Here is a 17,680-nt window from a genome sequence, read left to right on the forward strand (position 1 = left end):
TTCTTGATGAGAATTCTTTTTATTGGCTAAAATCCTCGATAAAATATTAGCAAACTGGATCCAGCACTATCAAGTGGGCTTTATCCCAGGGATGAAACTATAACAATTTATATATAAAACGATTAAATATATTTGATCGTTTCCCATTTTACTCCCCATTCCACATGGCCCACTGCACAGGAACTGTGCGGAAAAAAGTCATCTTAAAGCTTCAATAAAAACCTAAATACGTGAAAGAGATGCTCGAGGATTCAGTGGCATCTATTGTTTGTATACAGGCATTAGAGAATGATGACCATGAGAAGAGAGGGATTTAAAAATTAGGTAAATCAAAGATAAATAATCATGAAACAAAATGCTACTAAAATACCAAAGCTTGGACTGCTGATGCACATTATTTATCCTTAATTTCAACTCCTAGATCATTCATATTTTTGAGGTTTATAAAAATGGCAATGTGGATGGCTAACAAATCTGGTAATCATTTTGTTTTCAAGTCTGAAGATTTTTCTCATTGCACTCCATCTATCCCTGGCTTTACTGTGGATTTTCCTGCATAAGCTCCATAAGACAAAAAGTATAAACTGAAAATCCTCCATCAGGTTTTTGAAATCTGATCCATTCTGCAGAAACCAGAGATTAAGATGAGAGAGGCAAGCTGCCTGACTTAAAATCTAACTTTTGGTGACACTGAAAAAAAATAAAATTTTATTGAAAGGATTCTTTGGTTTTAAAAAATCTCTTTTAAGAAATGTGGCTAATTACCTAAAACTGAGTCATAGATAAATTACCTCGTATGACAGCATGAATGGACCTGGAGATTATTATGCTGACTGAAATAAGCCAGACAGACAAATACCATACAGTCCCACTTGAATGTGGAATCTAATGAACAAAGTAAGCTGACGAACACAACAGAACAAAGGCATGGCTACATGAAACAGACTGAAAGTTGTCAGAGTGGAGGGAGTTTGGGGGGACTGAATGAAAGAATGTGAAGAGATTAAGAAAAATATCTCTGTCTATTATCTATCATCTATCTATTATCTATCTATCTATCTATCGTCTATCATCTATCTACCTATCACATGGATGCAGAAAATAGTGTGGTGATAGCCAGAAGAGGGATGGAGGGAGGTGGAGGTGGGCAAAGGGGGATAGATGGGGACAGAGACTTTGCTTTGGGTGATGAACACACGATGTAGTGTACAGATGATGTTTTGTGGGGTTGTACAATGCAATTAAAACTTGTATGGTTTTGTGAACCAACATCACCCCAATACATTTCAATTAAAAAATCTTTTTCTCACTCACACACACAATTATTTTTAAATGGCATCTAATAAAAATAAAATGTATTAAATTATCTTACCTGCTGAACTAAACTCTGCAAAAATATCCTTATTTGTTTGAGGCTTTCCATCTGGATCAATGTCTATGATGGTACGCCACAATTCGGAGAATCTGACTCGCTTTTCTTTGGGCATGTATATTCCATGCCACAGTGCTTTCAGCATGTAGTCAATATTGATCAGAATTTGCCCAATCCTAGTATCATAATAAGCTGGAGGTAATTGACAAGAAGAACTCTGATCATAATTAGCTTCTAAACTAATTGAAGGAATTTGGTTTAAGCAATAAATCCCAACAGCCAACTCCCTTATGATCTGATGGACTTCTCTATAGTCTAAGAGGGCAGTAGGGTCCACAGGAGTCAGCAGGATGGCAGTGTTGAAGGCTACATTATTCATTTGACTCATAATTCCACCCGGGATGTCACTTTGATAGCGGACGTCTTCTTTACCAGACAACCAGCTAACCAGTGCAGTAGTTAGCAACTCTTGCACTTCACTCCGATCATATTTTTCAAAAAAAGCAGAAGCATTTCTCTGTACTGCTAAATTTTCCAGGTAGGTTTCTTCATCTTGAATTTGATCAAATCTAGGTAATCCTTTTTTGGGCAGTTTTAACATTTTTAATTAATTCTGGTGTGTCCTTTTTGAATTTTCTATAATAAATAAAAAGAAAAAAACAAGCAATAAAATTATAGTTGACATACCATATTATATTAGTTTCTGGTATACAGCCTAGTGATTCTACATTGATAGACTTTACAGCATGATCACCATATGACCAGTAACCTTCTGTCACTGTACAAAGTTAATATATTATTGACTATATTTCCTGTGCTGTATGTTACATCCATGCGACTTATTTATTTTATAAGTGAAAGTTTGTATCTCTTATTCCCCTTTCACCTTTGTCATCTATTCTTCCACTGCCCGTCCTCTGGCAACTATCCATTTGCTCCCTGTATGTATGAGTTTGTTTCTATTGTTTGATTCTATTGTTTCTATTTGTTTGTCTATATTCTACACATAAGTAAAAATCATACAACACTTCTTTTTCTTTCTCTGACTTACCTCACTTAGCATAACACCCTCTAGATTCATCTATATTGTCACAGTGGCAAGATTTCATTCTTTTTTATTGCTAAATAATATTCCATTGTGTTGTTGGACACAGATTGTTTGCATATCTTGTCTACAAGATGCTGCAGTAAATATGAGGGTGCATATATCTTTTCAAGTTAGTGTTTTCATGTTCTTCGGATAAATACCCAGAGGTGGAATTTCTGGGTCATGTGGTAGGATCTATTACACTTTTCTTTTTTTAAAAAAAAAGACTTTATTTATTTTTAGAAAGAGGGGAAGGAAAGGCAAAAGAGAGGGAGAGAAATATCAAGCGTGGTTGCCTCTTGCACACCCACTACTGGGGACCTGGCCCACAACCCAGCCATGTGCTCTGATTGGGAATTGAACTGGCAACCCTTTGGTTCACAGCCTGTATTCAATCCACTGAGCTACATCAGCCAGGACTATTACACTTTTCAATCTTAAGCCAATTGCAGCATTAAAAAGTTATAATTTGAATTAAAACAATTAAACTAGTAAGACCTTTAACATTAGTCATGTTCTGCTATTCTAAAGAAGTCAAAAGATGCTAATAAGAATGTCAAAAAGAAATGTAAGTTTATATATGAGAAGCTAATGTTGCATAGCTATTTTTTGTTGGAGTGACATATACTTATTTTTTATTTTAATTTTTAAAAGCAAGAACATAAAGATTTGCTTAAAAGAAAAGGAAAAGCAAGAATTGCCTGCTTAACTTTGTTTTTGTGTAACTACTTCTCTGTTCCTGGAATAATAATNTCTGCTATTCTAAAGAAGTCAAAAGATGCTAATAAGAATGTCAAAAAGAAATGTAAGTTTATATATGAGAAGCTAATGTTGCATAGCTATTTTTTGTTGGAGTGACATATACTTATTTTTTATTTTAATTTTTAAAAGCAAGAACATAAAGATTTGCTTAAAAGAAAAGGAAAAGCAAGAATTGCCTGCTTAACTGTTTTTGTGTAACTACTTCTCTGTTCCTGGAATAATAATCATAACCATTATTTACTGAACATCTAATATTTGTTTAACTCTTCATACCAATATTTAACTTATTTGTCCTCCCCTCCACCTTTTTTTTTTTACAGTGGTTCTCAAAACTCAGACTGCATTGAAATCACCCCTGGGACTTGTTAAAACAGATTTCTGGACCCTACCCTAGAGTTAATGATTCAGCTGGTTGGACTGGGGCCAGAGAATTTGCATTTCTGAAAAGTTAGGAGGTGATGCTGATGCCATCATCAGGTCATTCTGAGAACTCGGCTCAGAGAGTAAGTACCCTCACTGTGTAGATGGAAATGGAAACTAAGAAGGTCTCAGAACGTGCCTAAGGTTTCACACCTTCAGAATCAGGGCCAACCCAGGTCTGTCCATAAGCAAATCCTATACCTATGCCCACATGGAGAAGGGAAAGGGGAAAAGACGAGAGAAAGTGTAGAAACCTACTTTGAAATGGTCGTTTCCTTGTCCGAAGAGCGAAACTGCGTCCACACAGGTCCTCGGGATATTCCTGGGGGCCGTAGACCGTGATCATCAGGAATGGCTTCTCTTTGGGTGGGAATCCACCATCAGGAAGCCTGCTCGGGCAAGAAGAGTCCGGGGAGGCCTGCTTGCTCCGTGTGGCTGCCCTGGAAGCCCCTCCACCCAGCCTCCCGCGCAGGGATTAGAGCCGGTGGTCCTCGCACCCGGGGCACCACTGATGACTGCACAGATTCCTCCTGTACGAGGGCATCACCCCCATTCTGCCCCGCCCTCTTTAAAACTCAGCCACTCCTCATGTTCTGGCTACCTGGCCTCTCTATTACTTTCTTCTACCTCCACTATTTGTCTCAGTGAAGAAAACAAAAACAGAGTGGCAGAGGCGACAGCACCAGGCTCTAAGGAAGGTAGTTCCTAAGTTGGAATCCCACCGCCATCATCATTCTTGGACATTTATGAACCGCTTATTATGAGCCAGGCACCGCGTTGGGAATTGGAGAACCTGGAACACAGGGCAGACATCAAGCCCCGAGGCCATAAATGATTGTATAGGTTTATTTAAACAATGTGACAGATGTCAGAGGTATGGACAGCACAGGAAGGAAAGCTAACCAAGACCATGGGCTGGGAAAGAGGGTGTCAAAAATCATGGCTTTTAAGAGATTTGTTTGCAGTTATGAAGCAGGATCACTACATGTAAATTCCTTCACATAAGATGCTTCCTATTCAGATACCCATATGGTTTGTTCTAAGTGTCTCAAACCTTCAGAAAGATTATTCCTTTAAGGATTAACAGAGAACTTTATCCCCGTTTGTGGAATTAATTACCAAGGCTGTAAACAATCAGGCCCTCTGGGAACTACAGAAAAAACAAACCAACAAAAACAAACATGCACACAGAGAATCCTGCCGGAGCAGATGACTGGGAGATTCCTTACAGGTTCCATTGATTAGGCGCTACATACACGATAGCTGTTTTTAGTACCGAACTATATTATTATAAAGATTAATATAGTCTAGGCTGCTGGGCAAACCTCTTAAGTCACCCACTCCCACTATGAGCAATGTCAAATTAGCAATCAATACCAGATACTTTGGAGTTGTTTGCTTTTAGGTAGAGATGAAAGCTATTCAGATAATATGTAAACCTGGTTTAAAAATTGCATTCACCAGGGAATAAATTCAGGGCATATGAAAGTCTTTGACAATTGTCTGTCCTAAATGTACCCTAATATTTCTTCCTATGACTCAAAGAATCAAAGCATGTCCATATTCAGAAAGCATGTCAGCCCTAATTGGGGACAGATCCCCAGCAGTGGTCTTAGTATGGTGATCACAGCTGAATACTGTGGGTGGATGTCAAGTTGGAGTAGAGTTGAGTGAATCAGGTGAAAGGTGGAGAGGGCAAGTGTGGATGGGAAGCAGATGGTAAGTAGAGGAAGATGAAGGACTAGAGATGTGCATTTTCAATTGGTACAGACTGCAATATTTAAATAATGATAGCAAAGAGGCTGAAGATGCTGGAGAGAGTGTAAGATTCCTGAAAAGGAAGGAATCCAGGAAGGATTGAGATACAGAGAACATGTGGAGGCATACCCTTTTCGTGGGTGGACTAACACATTTCCTTCCCCAATGGCATGAAGGAGAAAAGGATATGTGTACCTACAGGTGCATCAGAAGTTTTGCTGTTGGAAAGTGGAGGCCATTCATCGCTTGATGACTGATCTCTCTGTGAAAAGCCCAGGTCATGAATTGAGAATGGGGCAAAGAGAGGGAAGCAGAGATTTATGAGACAAGAGAATGTTTAAAATAGTGTTTAAATGTTCTCAGAGTGGGAAATGAGTTGCTTAAGGAAATGTAACAAAAGCACCAAGTATTGCTCAGGAGCATGAACCTCAAGCAAATAGTTTAGCTTCTCTAAACCTCAGTTCTCTCAACTGTCAAATAGGGTCCCATGTAAGCCATGATCCTAACAACAAACTGAGTGATTTTTGCATGTAGCTACCATGATGAAGAGTGTCAGCGAAGGCTGCCTTCTGTTGCTGGTGGGACATTAACCATGTCAGAGTTGAAAACAATGTTAATATCATAGTTTAAAATACCAAAGTTGTTCTTTCGAGTGTAATCATTCTTTCTGTAGGTGGTCAATATGACCAAATTGGTTATATTAAGTTGTATAGTTAAGTAAAAATTCACATAATGAATTTAAAATTACTATATTATACAATACAGCAGCAGTGTTTTATTTTTATATAATCATTATTTAGCAAATGTTATTACATTGTGAAATATTATGTTTTAATGTCATTTTCAATAGAAAGGTTTTCTAAGGAAACGACTTGGAGTCTTCCGCATTTGTCAGCTGCCTTCTCATTATTCTTTTCCATTTTTGCAATCCTGGATCCAAACTGCATGGCCCGTTTCGGCAGAAGAGCAGAGGCTGTAAGACCCAGTTCCACTGCTGCAAGACGCAGAATCAGTTTTTCACCAACTCCACGAGGCAAAGTTAAATTTGCCTTTTCCCAAACTGGTAGGGAATTTAGAAAGGAGACAACATTTTCATCCAGAAAAGGAAATCTAAAATAAACAGATAAATAGAAACACTATAAATATAAAATCAATGTTATAATTAATTCTTTTTTATGTACTTTTGCATTTTATTCAATGCTATAATTTACAGTATAAAATAAACTTTTCAAGGTACTATTTTCCTCAGTTAAAAATATTCTTTATCCCTGGCTGGTATAGCTTAGTGGATTGAGCGTGTGCCTGCAAACCAAAGGGTTGCCAGTTCAATTCCCAGTCAGGGCACGTACCTGGTTTGCGGGCCAGGTCCCTGGTTGGGGGTTGCAACCACACACTGATGTCTCTCTCCCTCTCTTTCTGTTTCCCCCCCTGTCTCTCTAAAAATAAATACAATCTTTAAAAAAATAAAAAATAAAAATATTCTGGTTACTTACACAGTTTTGCAGCTAACCTTTAATCACATAAAAAAGTATTTCATAATACATAATTTTAATATGTACGTTACAAAAATTTGCCTCAATAAATAATTAAATTAGACCTATGGCATCAAAAAATAATTTCAAATTGTTTCATAAGATATGTTTGAGGATGCCTTAAATAAGCATAGTCTTGAGTCAATTATTCAATTTCTATCTGGTCTTTATCATGTCTTAATAAATTGAACTTTAAGGATATGAAACCAATACAGAAGGGCTATATAATCCTGAACTTAAACTTTAAGTAGTAGAACAGTTCAATTACATTTAAGCCATTTTAATTGAATATAACATAACAAAGTATTAGATGTTAAAAAATAACTCTGCACTTTTGGCTTTCCTGTTTTCCTACAAAACTGTTCTTTTTTCTGTTTAAAATATTGTACTTTAACATTCTCTTTCCTCCCAGTTCCTCAAAATGCAATACAGTTAAAGTGGTGTTTGCATTTCATTGTATTTCATTCTAGCTCAAGTACAGAGACTTAGAAGGGTAAAAGCATTTGTTATTTGGAGTATTTTATAAAAATGAATTAATTATAAAAGAATATTTAGATTAAGAATCTAATCAATCAATTATTGTTAACGTGCACGTGAAAGTACACAATAAATTTTTTAGATTTAGCCACTATGGTGTTTGTTAAATCACAATGTTTTCAACATTTTCATATGCATTTTTACCTGACAGTATCATATGGGACCTTCAGAATTAACTGCTTTCACTAAATAAAATAAATTCCTTTTCCGTGACCTAGCAGAAATAAGACTGAATTTTTCCCCCCACCTCTCTCTTTCACACACACAGACACATACACATACATACACCCTTCAAAAGGAGTAACATTTTACAGACTTTGTATTGTGGCATTTTCTCTTTATAAAGTAATTTTGAAAACTAGAATCATGAGACAGTGGTCAAGATTTTACATGTCAGAACAGACAACATAAGAATGACAATGGTGCAAAGGCAACCACAGCTCAGTGGAAGGAGGAAAAGAACAGACACAAGAAAACAAACAAGCAAGCAAAATATAACCAAAGACATTGAAATAGAGAACAGACTGACAGTGACCAGAGGGGAAAGGGGAGAGAATTTCAGGGGAAATAGGAGAGGGATTTAGAGGAACAAATATAAAGGATACATGGATAACAACTAAGAAGGGTGGAAATGGGAGGGAGGGGGGAGCACGGGGGGTGGGATGGGATGGGAGTAATAGACAGAAAACTGTACTTGAAAAATAATTAAATAAATTTTTAAAAATAATTTTAAAAAAAGAACAGAAACAAGAAACAAAGAAGTCTCAGGGTTGGTGTATTAGGATGTTCTAAATCCCACAAAGCTTTTTGGATTCCTTGCTCTTGTATGCTTATAATAAACTACCACTTAATAAATTAACCTATTTGAACACGTCTTCTTTTTAAAACTGAATGACACATCATCCTTTGCTGCCATCTATGTTTGCTATATAAAGCTACAATATTATCATTGCTACGGTTATTTACTTGAACAGTCTCCAAAGAAAAAATGAGCCTAAAAACTTCCTTTTACAGTCTATTATTTTTACAAAATTACACAACACTCAGAGAACTGGTCTTACCTTGCTTCTTTTCCATGATCACCAATAACTCTGTCATCACGACCCAGATTTCTAGAAGAAATTCGACCCAGTTCCATCTTGATTTCCTTATTCAATCCTTCCAGTCCATGGGTCTGAAAACGAACACGATGACGAGAATAACCTGCAAGTTGCTCATCTGCACCAATTCCAGTAAGAACTACCTATAGAAGTTTAAAGAAATACATATAAACATGTTATCTACCATACAGTAAAGAAAATAAAGATAAAAGCTTAAAAAAAATTACCTCAAAGATAACATTTTCAGAGAAAATCCACAAGGCAAAGTCATAAAATAGTAAAATGTGCTCAATTTTTAAAGTCATATACATTGTATTGTAGTTGAAATGCAATTAAAATACGCTATACTTTCACAACTTAAAGGCCAAAAGCTTTAAGGACCAAGATTAGGTCTCAGGAATTCTTCTGAGTGGTAATACTGTCATACCTTTGCACTGCTTTGATAGGACTTCACTTCGCCCTGGGTCGCTAACCAACCAACTCCCCTAGAAGCAAACCAGACTGCACAGCCGATACTATCATCCAACACTGTATCCAAGGGCTGAATTAAGTGGCAAATTCGGGCTGCTCTTAATTTTTGCAGTTCTTCCGCAGAAACATTAATTTCAACAAAATTCCAAATCCGGGAAGGAGTAACCATTTGTAGTTCCTTCAGTCCTGCTCTTCCTGTGATTCGATCTGGTACAATGAACTGTTTATCAGGACTAGCAGTAGCAGCAACAGCATTTTTAGAAGGTTCTTCAGAGGGAATTTCACAGTTTTTCTGTTCTCTCCTTTCCTTGTTAAAACTAGTTGGTATGGTCTTTTCTTTAGTCATGAAAGCCACATTAAGAAGATCAATTGGTTCATCTAAAGGTATATGACGGTCAGCAAGGGCTGCAATAAGCATGGAATCAATGCCCCCAGAAAACAGGATTCCAACACTTGCTTTCCTATCACAAGTTTTCAAAACTTCACTGGGTGTCAGGTATTCATCCCGACGTAAACACAAGACTCGTCTCTTGACTGCAATACTCAGGACATCAATGAACTGCTGAACTACTTCTTTCATGTGTCCATCAGTAAGAAAGGCCTGAAGTGTCTCTCTCGTAGGTGAAATGTTGGAAATATCACTGCAACGACTACCAAATGAAGCTTGTGGCAATGTCATATTTAAAGGAACAACAGGTTCTTTTAGATACAGTTTGGCTTCGTTTGCTACCACTGATACAAACGTTGGCAAGTTTGCAGAAATTTGAGTCAGGCTATCAACACATTCTTTGATAACATTCTCCTTACAAATGTACTTCCAAGGATACAATGTTAAAACCACAGATTTGGAAATGGAAGTAGATTTGAGATCGATTCTGAAAATTCCAGATGCTGGAACTTCTTGCCATTGATTAGCGACTTCAGATGTTTGGGTGCCAACTGAAGAGAGGCAGAAAGTCTTGCCCAAATTACTAAAATGCCAAAGCAAGCTACGGCGACCAAAAAAATCCCTACCAAACCATAAATAATGACTAGATGCTTGATAATATATAAAAGACCAAGGACCTTGAACTTCTGAGAAGAGTGACAAAATATCAGATTCATTCTTACAAGAGGAAAGATAATTAAACATTACTTGAGTATCATTCTCTTCAGCTTCAACCTTTATCCCACTAAAGACTTCTCCATTCCATAGGAACACATTACCTCTTTCATCTTCCATAGGCTGGGCAGTCAAAACACCTCGTAAGTGAAGGACATGACCAGAAAATAAACATTGGTAGTTAATATTAGACTTTAACAACTGTTTACTACTATTGGGTCCCCGTCGTTTAAGATTACACAGTAAATCCTCTTTCAAATCTTCACAAAAATGTTCAATAGAAAAGCTTACAGAACAACAAATGCCACACATTGTTATGTGAAATCAAGTTCACTATTTCTTGATTTTGGTCTTCTCTGAGTTTTCTATTTCTTGGTACTCTTTTTTCAGCTCATCCAATATATCTGTGGGGAAACAGAAAAAGAATATTAAGTAAAATAAAAATTCTTGCACTTTTACCTAGTAATTCACATGACAACATATTTACCAAGATCAAACCATTTGAGTATAGTGCAGTGTATTAGTGCAAATAATAATTTACAACAGGCTTCTCATATGAATATTTACCTTTTAGGAAAATAGTTTTAGTGTATTAAATGCTTATTTTGGCACTGGGCTGTGCACTTTTACACATACCATCTTATTTAAATTCCATAGACTTGGAGGCTCAAAGTAATTCATGCAAAGTCACAAAGGTTTTGGAAAGTGGTAGAATAGTTTTTCATACTAGGTCTATCTCAAACTCTAAAGCACGCTTTAATAATTAGTGCTTTCTAACACATCTTACATATTTTTATTTGATTTTCACTTTTACCATAAACTCATCTTTGGAAGGCTAACTTGAAGAAAACCACACTATTGTATTAAATTTATTAAAAGGTGTACCACTACCCAATCTTTAGATAGATATTAAAACAGTCTGATACAGACAGTACAATTTAGGTACTGACATGAATTTCTACAGATTTCTAAAGATTGCAAAAGACTTTCTGTGTATTTCTATATAATATACCAAAAAAACTTACTTTTGCTTTCAGAAAGCATTTCTGTTCGGTCAGCCAGAAAGAAAATGTTGCTGTTCTGTTGCTGCCTATATACTTTCTGCAAAACAATTTAGGCCAATATTATGACTTGATATAAAAAGCAGCAGAAGTCAAAACTTTGTACCCCAGTATTACTTATTCTTGAACTTCAGGCACATGTTCAGAACAGTACCTTAGCATAAAGATAAACGAAAGTTACCCATTATCCTGCTACTGTTACCATTAACACTGAGATGAAACTCCTTTTTCTCTGCAAATACCACAGTACTACTTTTCTTTAACAAATAAAAATTCTCCTTCATGGATTGGAAGAATTAGCATAACCAAAATGTCCATACTACCCAAAGCAATTTACAGATTCAATGCAATACCTATTAAAGTACCAATGGCATATTTCACAGACATAGAACACTTCAAAAATTTATATGGAACCATAAAAGACCCTGAATAGCAGCCGCAATTTTGAGAAAGAAGAACAAAGTAGGAGGGATCACAATACCTGATATCAAACTGTATTACAAGGCCACCGTAATCAAAACAGCCTGGTACTGGCATAAAAACAGGCACATAGACCAATGGAACAGAACAGAGAACCCAGAAATAAACCCAACTCTCTACAGTCAATTAATATTCAACAAAGGGGGCAATAACATAAAATGGAGTAAAAACAGCCTTTTCAACAAATGGTGTTGGGAGAACTGGACAGCCACATGCAAAAAAATGAAACTTCAGCACCAACTTACACCATACACCAAAATAAATTCAAGGTGGACAAAAGACTTAAATATAAGCTGTGAAACCACTAAAGCCCTAGAGGAGAACATTGGCAAGAAAATTTCAGGTATTCCACGCAGTAATATTTTTACTGATAGGTCCCCTAGAGCAAGGGATATAAAGGAAAGAATAAACAAATGGGATCTCATCAAAATTAAAAGCTTCTGCATGGCTAAGGAAAACAGTATCAAGATAAAAAGAGAAGCAACAGCTTGGGAAAACATATTTGCCAATGATACCTCAGACAAAGGTTTAATCTCCAAAATATACAAAGAACTCACAGGACTCCACTCAAAGAAGACAAGCAACCCAATCAAAAAATGGGCAGAGGACTTGAACAGACATTTCTCCAAGGAGGACATACAGAGGATCCAGAGACACATGAAAAGATGCTCGATATCGCTAGCTATCAGAGAGATGCAAATTAAAACCACAATGAGATACCACTTTACACCAGTCAGAATGGCTATCATAAACAAAGAAACAAACAACAAGTGCTGGAGAGGTTGTGGGGAAAAGGGGACTCTAGTTCACTGTTGGTGGGATTGCAGACTGGTACAACCACTATGGAAAACAGTATGGAATTTTCTAAGAAAACTAAAAATGAACGTACCTTTTGACCCAGCAATTCCACTCTTGGGAGTATATCCTAAGAACCCTGAAACACCAATCCAAAAGAACCTATGCACCCCGATGTTCATAGCAGCACAATTTACAATAGCCAAGAGTTGGAAGCAACCTAGGTGCCCATCAATAAATGAATAGATCCAAAAACTATGGTACATTTACACAATGGAATTCTATGCAGCAGACAGAAAGAAGGAACTACTACCCTTTGCAACATCATGGATGGAACTGGAAAGCATTATGCTGAGTGAAATAAGCCAGGTGGTGAAAGACAAATACTATGATCTCACCTTCAACAGGAATCTAAACAACAAAACAAACAAGCAAGCAAAATATAACCAAAGGCACTGAAATACAGAACAGGCTGACAGGGACCAGAGGGGAGAGGGGAGAGAATTTCAGGGGAAAAGAGGAAAGATGCACAGAAACTAGTATAAAGGACACATGGAGAACAACTTAGGGGGATGGAAATGGGAGGGAGGTGGGGATCATAGGGGGGTGGGCTGGGATGGGAGTGGGGGACAGAAAACTGTACTTGAACAATAATTAAATAAAAAATATTTTAAAATGTTTTTATTAAAAAAAGTCTCCTGTAAGTACAGATTTATAACTTGCTTTTATCAATGAACAATGTATTAAGAGCTTTTTTATTAATGTGTTCTTTTGTAACATTACAGTATGGGTATAACATATTATAGTTTGGTCAATTCTCAAGTTTTAGATATTTAAGGTGTTACCAACTTTTAACTATTATAAACCTATGCTGTGATGAACATATTTGTAACTAAATCTCTGTGCTCTCCCATGACTTCTTTCCTCAGTATCAATTCCTGTAAATGCAACTGTGGGGTTGAAGTGTTATATACCTTTAAGGTCTTGATACATTCTGTCAATTTGCCCTCTAGGAAGTCTGTATCAATTGTGCTTTAACCTCTAATATTATACAAGTGACAATATCAGAAATATCTAACCTGTCAGTTATCAAATAAACTGTAAAATACTTTAAAGGGTTCAAAGTCATTTCTTCCTTAACTTTAAAGTGTAATTTTTTGACAGTATAAGTATACATGAAACAGTAGTTTGCTTGTTTATGAATACATTAATTGAAATGGCATTAAATGACCATGTTAGATATTTGGAACATTTATGTAAGAAAATGTGGGAGTGGGTGGGGAAGCAATTTATCCTTTTTTAAAAAGATTTTATTTATATATTTACAGAGAGAGGGGAAAGGAGGGAGAAAGAAAAGGACAAAAACAGCAGTGGTTGCCTCTCACACGCACCCTACCAGGGAACTGGCCTGCAACTTAGGCATGTGCCCTGACTGGTAATTGAACCAGTGACCCTTTGGTTCACAGGCCAGCACTCAATCTACTGAGCCACACCAGTCAGGGCAATCCTTTTTGTTTTTTAACAATTATCCACTTTCACTTAAAGAAACTGTTTCCTCTTTCTCAATATATTTAAAGTTCATTTATTTTTAAAGAAACTATCAAATTAAAGTGCAAAATAAATATCATTAGTTATTACAGCTCCANATTGAACCAGTGACCCTTTGGTTCACAGGCCAGCACTCAATCTACTGAGCCACACCAGTCAGGGCAATCCTTTTTGTTTTTTAACAATTATCCACTTTCACTTAAAGAAACTGTTTCCTCTTTCTCAATATATATTTAAAGTTCATTTATTTTTAAAGAAACTATCAAATTAAAGTGCAAAATAAATATCATTAGTTATTACAGCTCCAAGGTATCATGGTACAATTAGTATTATTTGGTTCAAAGGTAATGTGAATTTTATATGATGAGAAAAAATATTATCAACTATGATTAATATATAGGTATCTATATTTTCTCTTGAACTACAAAAATTAAGGTAAATACATTTACATTTAAATAGACATCTATATATTATCTACATATATATATAAGCTTGGAGACTTGGCTTTTGCAAGTTAAAAAATATTGAAATATATTTTATATAAAATTCTAATAACTTTAGCATACAGTTAATAAAATATAATCAAACCCTCCTACAAATGATTCATAATCACTCTGATAACTCACCCTGTTCTTCTTCAGGTTGGAAAGTTCATCCACAACAATTTTTTGTTCTTTAATCTATTGAAATGAAGAAAAATTTCTTTAATCAAAAGTTCTCAAAGTATGTTAAATAGGGACCCATTAAAAGTAGAGATGGGAAAACAAGCTATAACGTACTCATTGTCCAAATGAGTCTGTGACCAGAAGGGAGAGGGGAGGGAATTTCAGGGGAAAGGGGGAAGGGTTTGCAGGAACAAGTATAAAAGACACATGGACAAAAACAGGGGGGAGGGTGGAATCAGGAGGGAGGTGGGGAGGGCTGGGGGGGTGGCTAGGATGGGAGTAAAAGACAGAAAACTGTACTTGAACAATTAAAATAAAAAGAAAAATACACGCCCCCCCCCCAAACCCAAATGAGTCTGTGAAATAAGATTCTCTTCAGCAGCAGTGTGTGTGAGGGTGCAGGTGTGGGAAAGTGGGAGGAGGAAACAGTGAGTAGACTCACTAAGTGTTAGACAGCCCCAGGGGGGTTGTTATTGGTAATCAGCATTCATGCATGAGGCAGAATTACTCAACAAGATTTATACCCTTTACTTAAAAATAGACAATATGTACCAGTTTTTCAACGGTTTTGTTTTGTCTTAGCTTTTCAAAATAAAGAATAGCAAACAGAGAGAGGGGTGGGTTACTTCCCCCTGCCCCAAATACCAATGCCTTTTCACGATTTATGTACGAAATAGTGCAACGAGGCATTCAGAACATGCAAATAGTTCTAAACGCCCCACCTGGGTCAGTAAGACCTATCACCTTCCATCTTTGCTTTGTTCCTCTTTCTGTGTCAAAGACTAGTACCGTGCAGGTATGGCTGCAGGAGGCTTTACTTTCTATTAGTAGGAGAGGGCTCAACTAAGTGGAAAACACGTGCCCCCCCCTTCAACAATGGTAGTTATTTTGTGAACATGACGCATTACGTAGTATCACCAGTGCCTTTGAAACCAAATTTGTAAGCGCTGTCCTACCTCACATACCTCAGGTGTCTGTCATATGTCAGGCTTGCTCTGGCACAACACAAATCAGACTGGGCTGCGTGAGGTTTGAAAATGCAACCCGCCCAGGAGTGTGTACCCCTTTGTCTCCCCAGTTAACTGTCAGTGTGGCAGCTGACTGGATCCAGTTGAATCCCGAGGCCAAATTTGCACAACCTCGAAACTTGTATTTCATCAATGCTTCCCCATGCATTTTAGGAACGGCAGGTATGCACATATTTCACTTTGTTTCAAACAAGTAAACTGACACAGAGGGATTAGAGACTTGCCCCAGACAGGGCCATTAGTTTCGGACACAACCAAAGAATGTTGGGTATTTAATACCTGGAAGGCCACAACCACCCCCAACCCCGATATACTTCGCAGGTTTTGTCTGTCCAGGGCAGTTACGATCTGTATTACATCGGCTTCCCTCTCCCCTCTTTTGGGCGGAGGGAGGACAATCAGTGTTTGAGGGTCACAACTCTGGCTCCAGTGGAGAACAGACTGGAGGGAGGTAACGGAGGAGAAGTCGGTCTGGGCCGTGGCCGGTTCCCGGCAGCGGGCAGACACGGCAGCTGGTTTGGGACGGTAGGCGTGTGCACCGTGACAAAAGCACACGCGTGACACGAGCTTCAGGAGTAGAATGGACAGGGCTTCGAGGTGGACGTGAGGGACGGACCACTGCACGGATGGTGGCCACATTTTCTCAGAACAGCGGATCCGAGGCCGGCGGAACTCACAAAGGCCGTGCCGACCAAATCTCCGCCCACTGCCAGTTGGGCCTCATTTCCGGGCACGTTTCGGGGTCTCCGTTAACTGTAGCTGGCCAGGGCTGGAATAAAAGCAGCAGGGCACTTGGACCAAGCCGAGACCGGGCCTTGCCGCTGCGGTGCACCTTCTCAGGGGCCGGCGGCGCCCGGTCCCGAGCCTGCGGGCCTTCTCATTTGCTCCCGCACTCACCTTGCTGCAGAGATCCTCTCGGTGAGGGGCCAACCCCGCGCTGTCTTCTGGGCGTGCCTCCCGTAAGGGCAGGTCCATGGAGCACAAAATACGCACTGCGCAGCCCGGCCGGCGCACCAGTAGCCCCTAGCTCCCAGACTGGGCGCCACACTGCGGGTCGACCTAGGCTCCCTTCCCCCACAGTGCGCACCACAGCTTCCCCCCGCGCTCACTGGAACGCCTGCGCAGTTCAGGTCTAGCCTGGGAGCAGTTTTGCGCCTGCGCACAGATGCGTAAGGCGTGCGACAGCAGAGCGCTTTGAGAAATCTGATAGGTCCCTGAGAGGTCACCTCCAGGAGGCGGAGTAGAAACACTTTTGTGACCTCTGCACTTCCTCCGGCTGGTAGACTGTGAGTTATGTGTGCCCCAAAGTGGTATACATGAAGGATAAGAGTACAGTAGAAGTAGGACTTAATATTGGGTTGGCCAAAATTCCTTTTAGTTTTTTTTTGTAAAATAAAAACACATTTTTCGTTTTGCCGATAAATGTATTGATTTGGACATTTTGATTATGTTGTCCATCTCTCATGTTGATTGCTCTCAATTAATGTCTCAACTTGATTGCTGTCAACTTGAACTGGTCTACTCAACCACTGAGCATGGAGAAATCTCCTGGAGGAAACTTTGCAGAGAGGTTTGATCAGCCACAGCACTTTCTCCATACACTGCACAAATCTTTTTTTTTTTTTTGCATTTCAATTGTTATTACCTTTCTTAAAATAATACAGCATAATACACTGCAAATGTGTATTTTCTTCCTTCTTAAATTTAAAAATGGGTACACAAAAATTTACCAATTTTGAGTCTTTTTAATGCATGCTGTTATGACAGCTGTCATAATATAACCTAACATACTTGTTTCAAATGAATTTAATAACTAAGTGCTATAGAGCCATCTTCTGGGAAAAAACAAACTTTTTGGCCAATATTTATTATCTAATATGAAGCTATCTCAGATTTAAGAGGTGTATTGTTATAAAACAAACTGTACAGCCTTAGTTTGTTAACTTATTAGGGTTAAAAGAT

General features: G+C 38.1%; 3 protein-coding genes across 3 annotated transcripts in view; all 3 read right to left on the reverse strand.

Moving 5' to 3' along the window:
* Window positions 1–6,054, reverse strand: part of ANKAR (ankyrin and armadillo repeat containing) — a 62,439-nt gene extending 56,385 nt beyond the window's left edge. The window contains exons 1-3 of the mRNA XM_037043774.1: window positions 5,599–6,054; window positions 3,900–4,030; window positions 1,373–2,008 (exon numbers count right to left, since the gene is read on the reverse strand). Of these exons, the coding sequence (XP_036899669.1) occupies window positions 1,373–1,973 (601 nt within the window). The 5' untranslated portion in view covers window positions 1,974–2,008; window positions 3,900–4,030; window positions 5,599–6,054. The remainder of the gene's footprint in view (window positions 1–1,372; window positions 2,009–3,899; window positions 4,031–5,598) is intronic.
* A 100-nt stretch (window positions 6,055–6,154) lies between these two features.
* ASNSD1 (asparagine synthetase domain containing 1) lies at window positions 6,155–10,476 on the reverse strand. The gene is made up of 3 exons (XM_037043770.1): window positions 8,996–10,476; window positions 8,530–8,711; window positions 6,155–6,509 (listed from the first exon to the last, which is right to left on the reverse strand). The coding sequence occupies exons 1-3, from the start codon at window positions 10,451–10,453 to the stop codon at window positions 6,224–6,226; spliced, it is 1,926 nt and encodes a 641-aa protein (XP_036899665.1). The 5' UTR covers window positions 10,454–10,476; the 3' UTR covers window positions 6,155–6,223.
* ASDURF (ASNSD1 upstream open reading frame) lies at window positions 10,407–16,836 on the reverse strand. Its single transcript, XM_037043773.1, has 4 exons — window positions 16,616–16,836; window positions 14,652–14,705; window positions 11,167–11,242; window positions 10,407–10,545 (listed from the first exon to the last, which is right to left on the reverse strand). Exons 1-4 carry the CDS (start codon window positions 16,691–16,693, stop codon window positions 10,475–10,477), a joined length of 279 nt encoding a protein of 92 aa, XP_036899668.1. The 5' UTR covers window positions 16,694–16,836; the 3' UTR covers window positions 10,407–10,474.
* Window positions 16,837–17,680: the final 844 nt, after the last annotated feature.

Source organism: Sturnira hondurensis, unplaced genomic scaffold, assembly GCF_014824575.4.
Source record: "Sturnira hondurensis isolate 20B ecotype Veracruz unplaced genomic scaffold, ASM1482457v3 Scaffold0004136, whole genome shotgun sequence".
Taxonomy (NCBI): domain Eukaryota; kingdom Metazoa; phylum Chordata; class Mammalia; order Chiroptera; family Phyllostomidae; genus Sturnira; species Sturnira hondurensis.

What these genes read in the sequence shown, in the direction of transcription:
- ASNSD1 (XM_037043770.1), bottom strand. Translation starts at nt 10,453, where the DNA reads ATGTGTGGCATTTGTTGTTCTGTAAGCTTTTCTATTGAACATTTTTGT. An exon ending in CCTATCAAAGCAGTGCAAAG is followed by an intron (nt 8,712 to 8,995) that starts GTATGACAGTAT and finishes AAACTTCTATAG; the next exon opens with GTAGTTCTTACTGGAATTGG. An exon ending in GATCATGGAAAAGAAGCAAG is followed by an intron (nt 6,510 to 8,529) that starts GTAAGACCAGTT and finishes TGTTTATTTTAG; the next exon opens with ATTTCCTTTTCTGGATGAAA.
- ASDURF (XM_037043773.1), bottom strand. Translation starts at nt 16,693, where the DNA reads ATGGACCTGCCCTTACGGGAGGCACGCCCAGAAGACAGCGCGGGGTTG. An exon ending in GAGAGGATCTCTGCAGCAAG is followed by an intron (nt 14,706 to 16,615) that starts GTGAGTGCGGGA and finishes TCATTTCAATAG; the next exon opens with ATTAAAGAACAAAAAATTGT. An exon ending in AATGCTTTCTGAAAGCAAAA is followed by an intron (nt 10,546 to 11,166) that starts GTAAGTTTTTTT and finishes GTTTCCCCACAG; the next exon opens with ATATATTGGATGAGCTGAAA.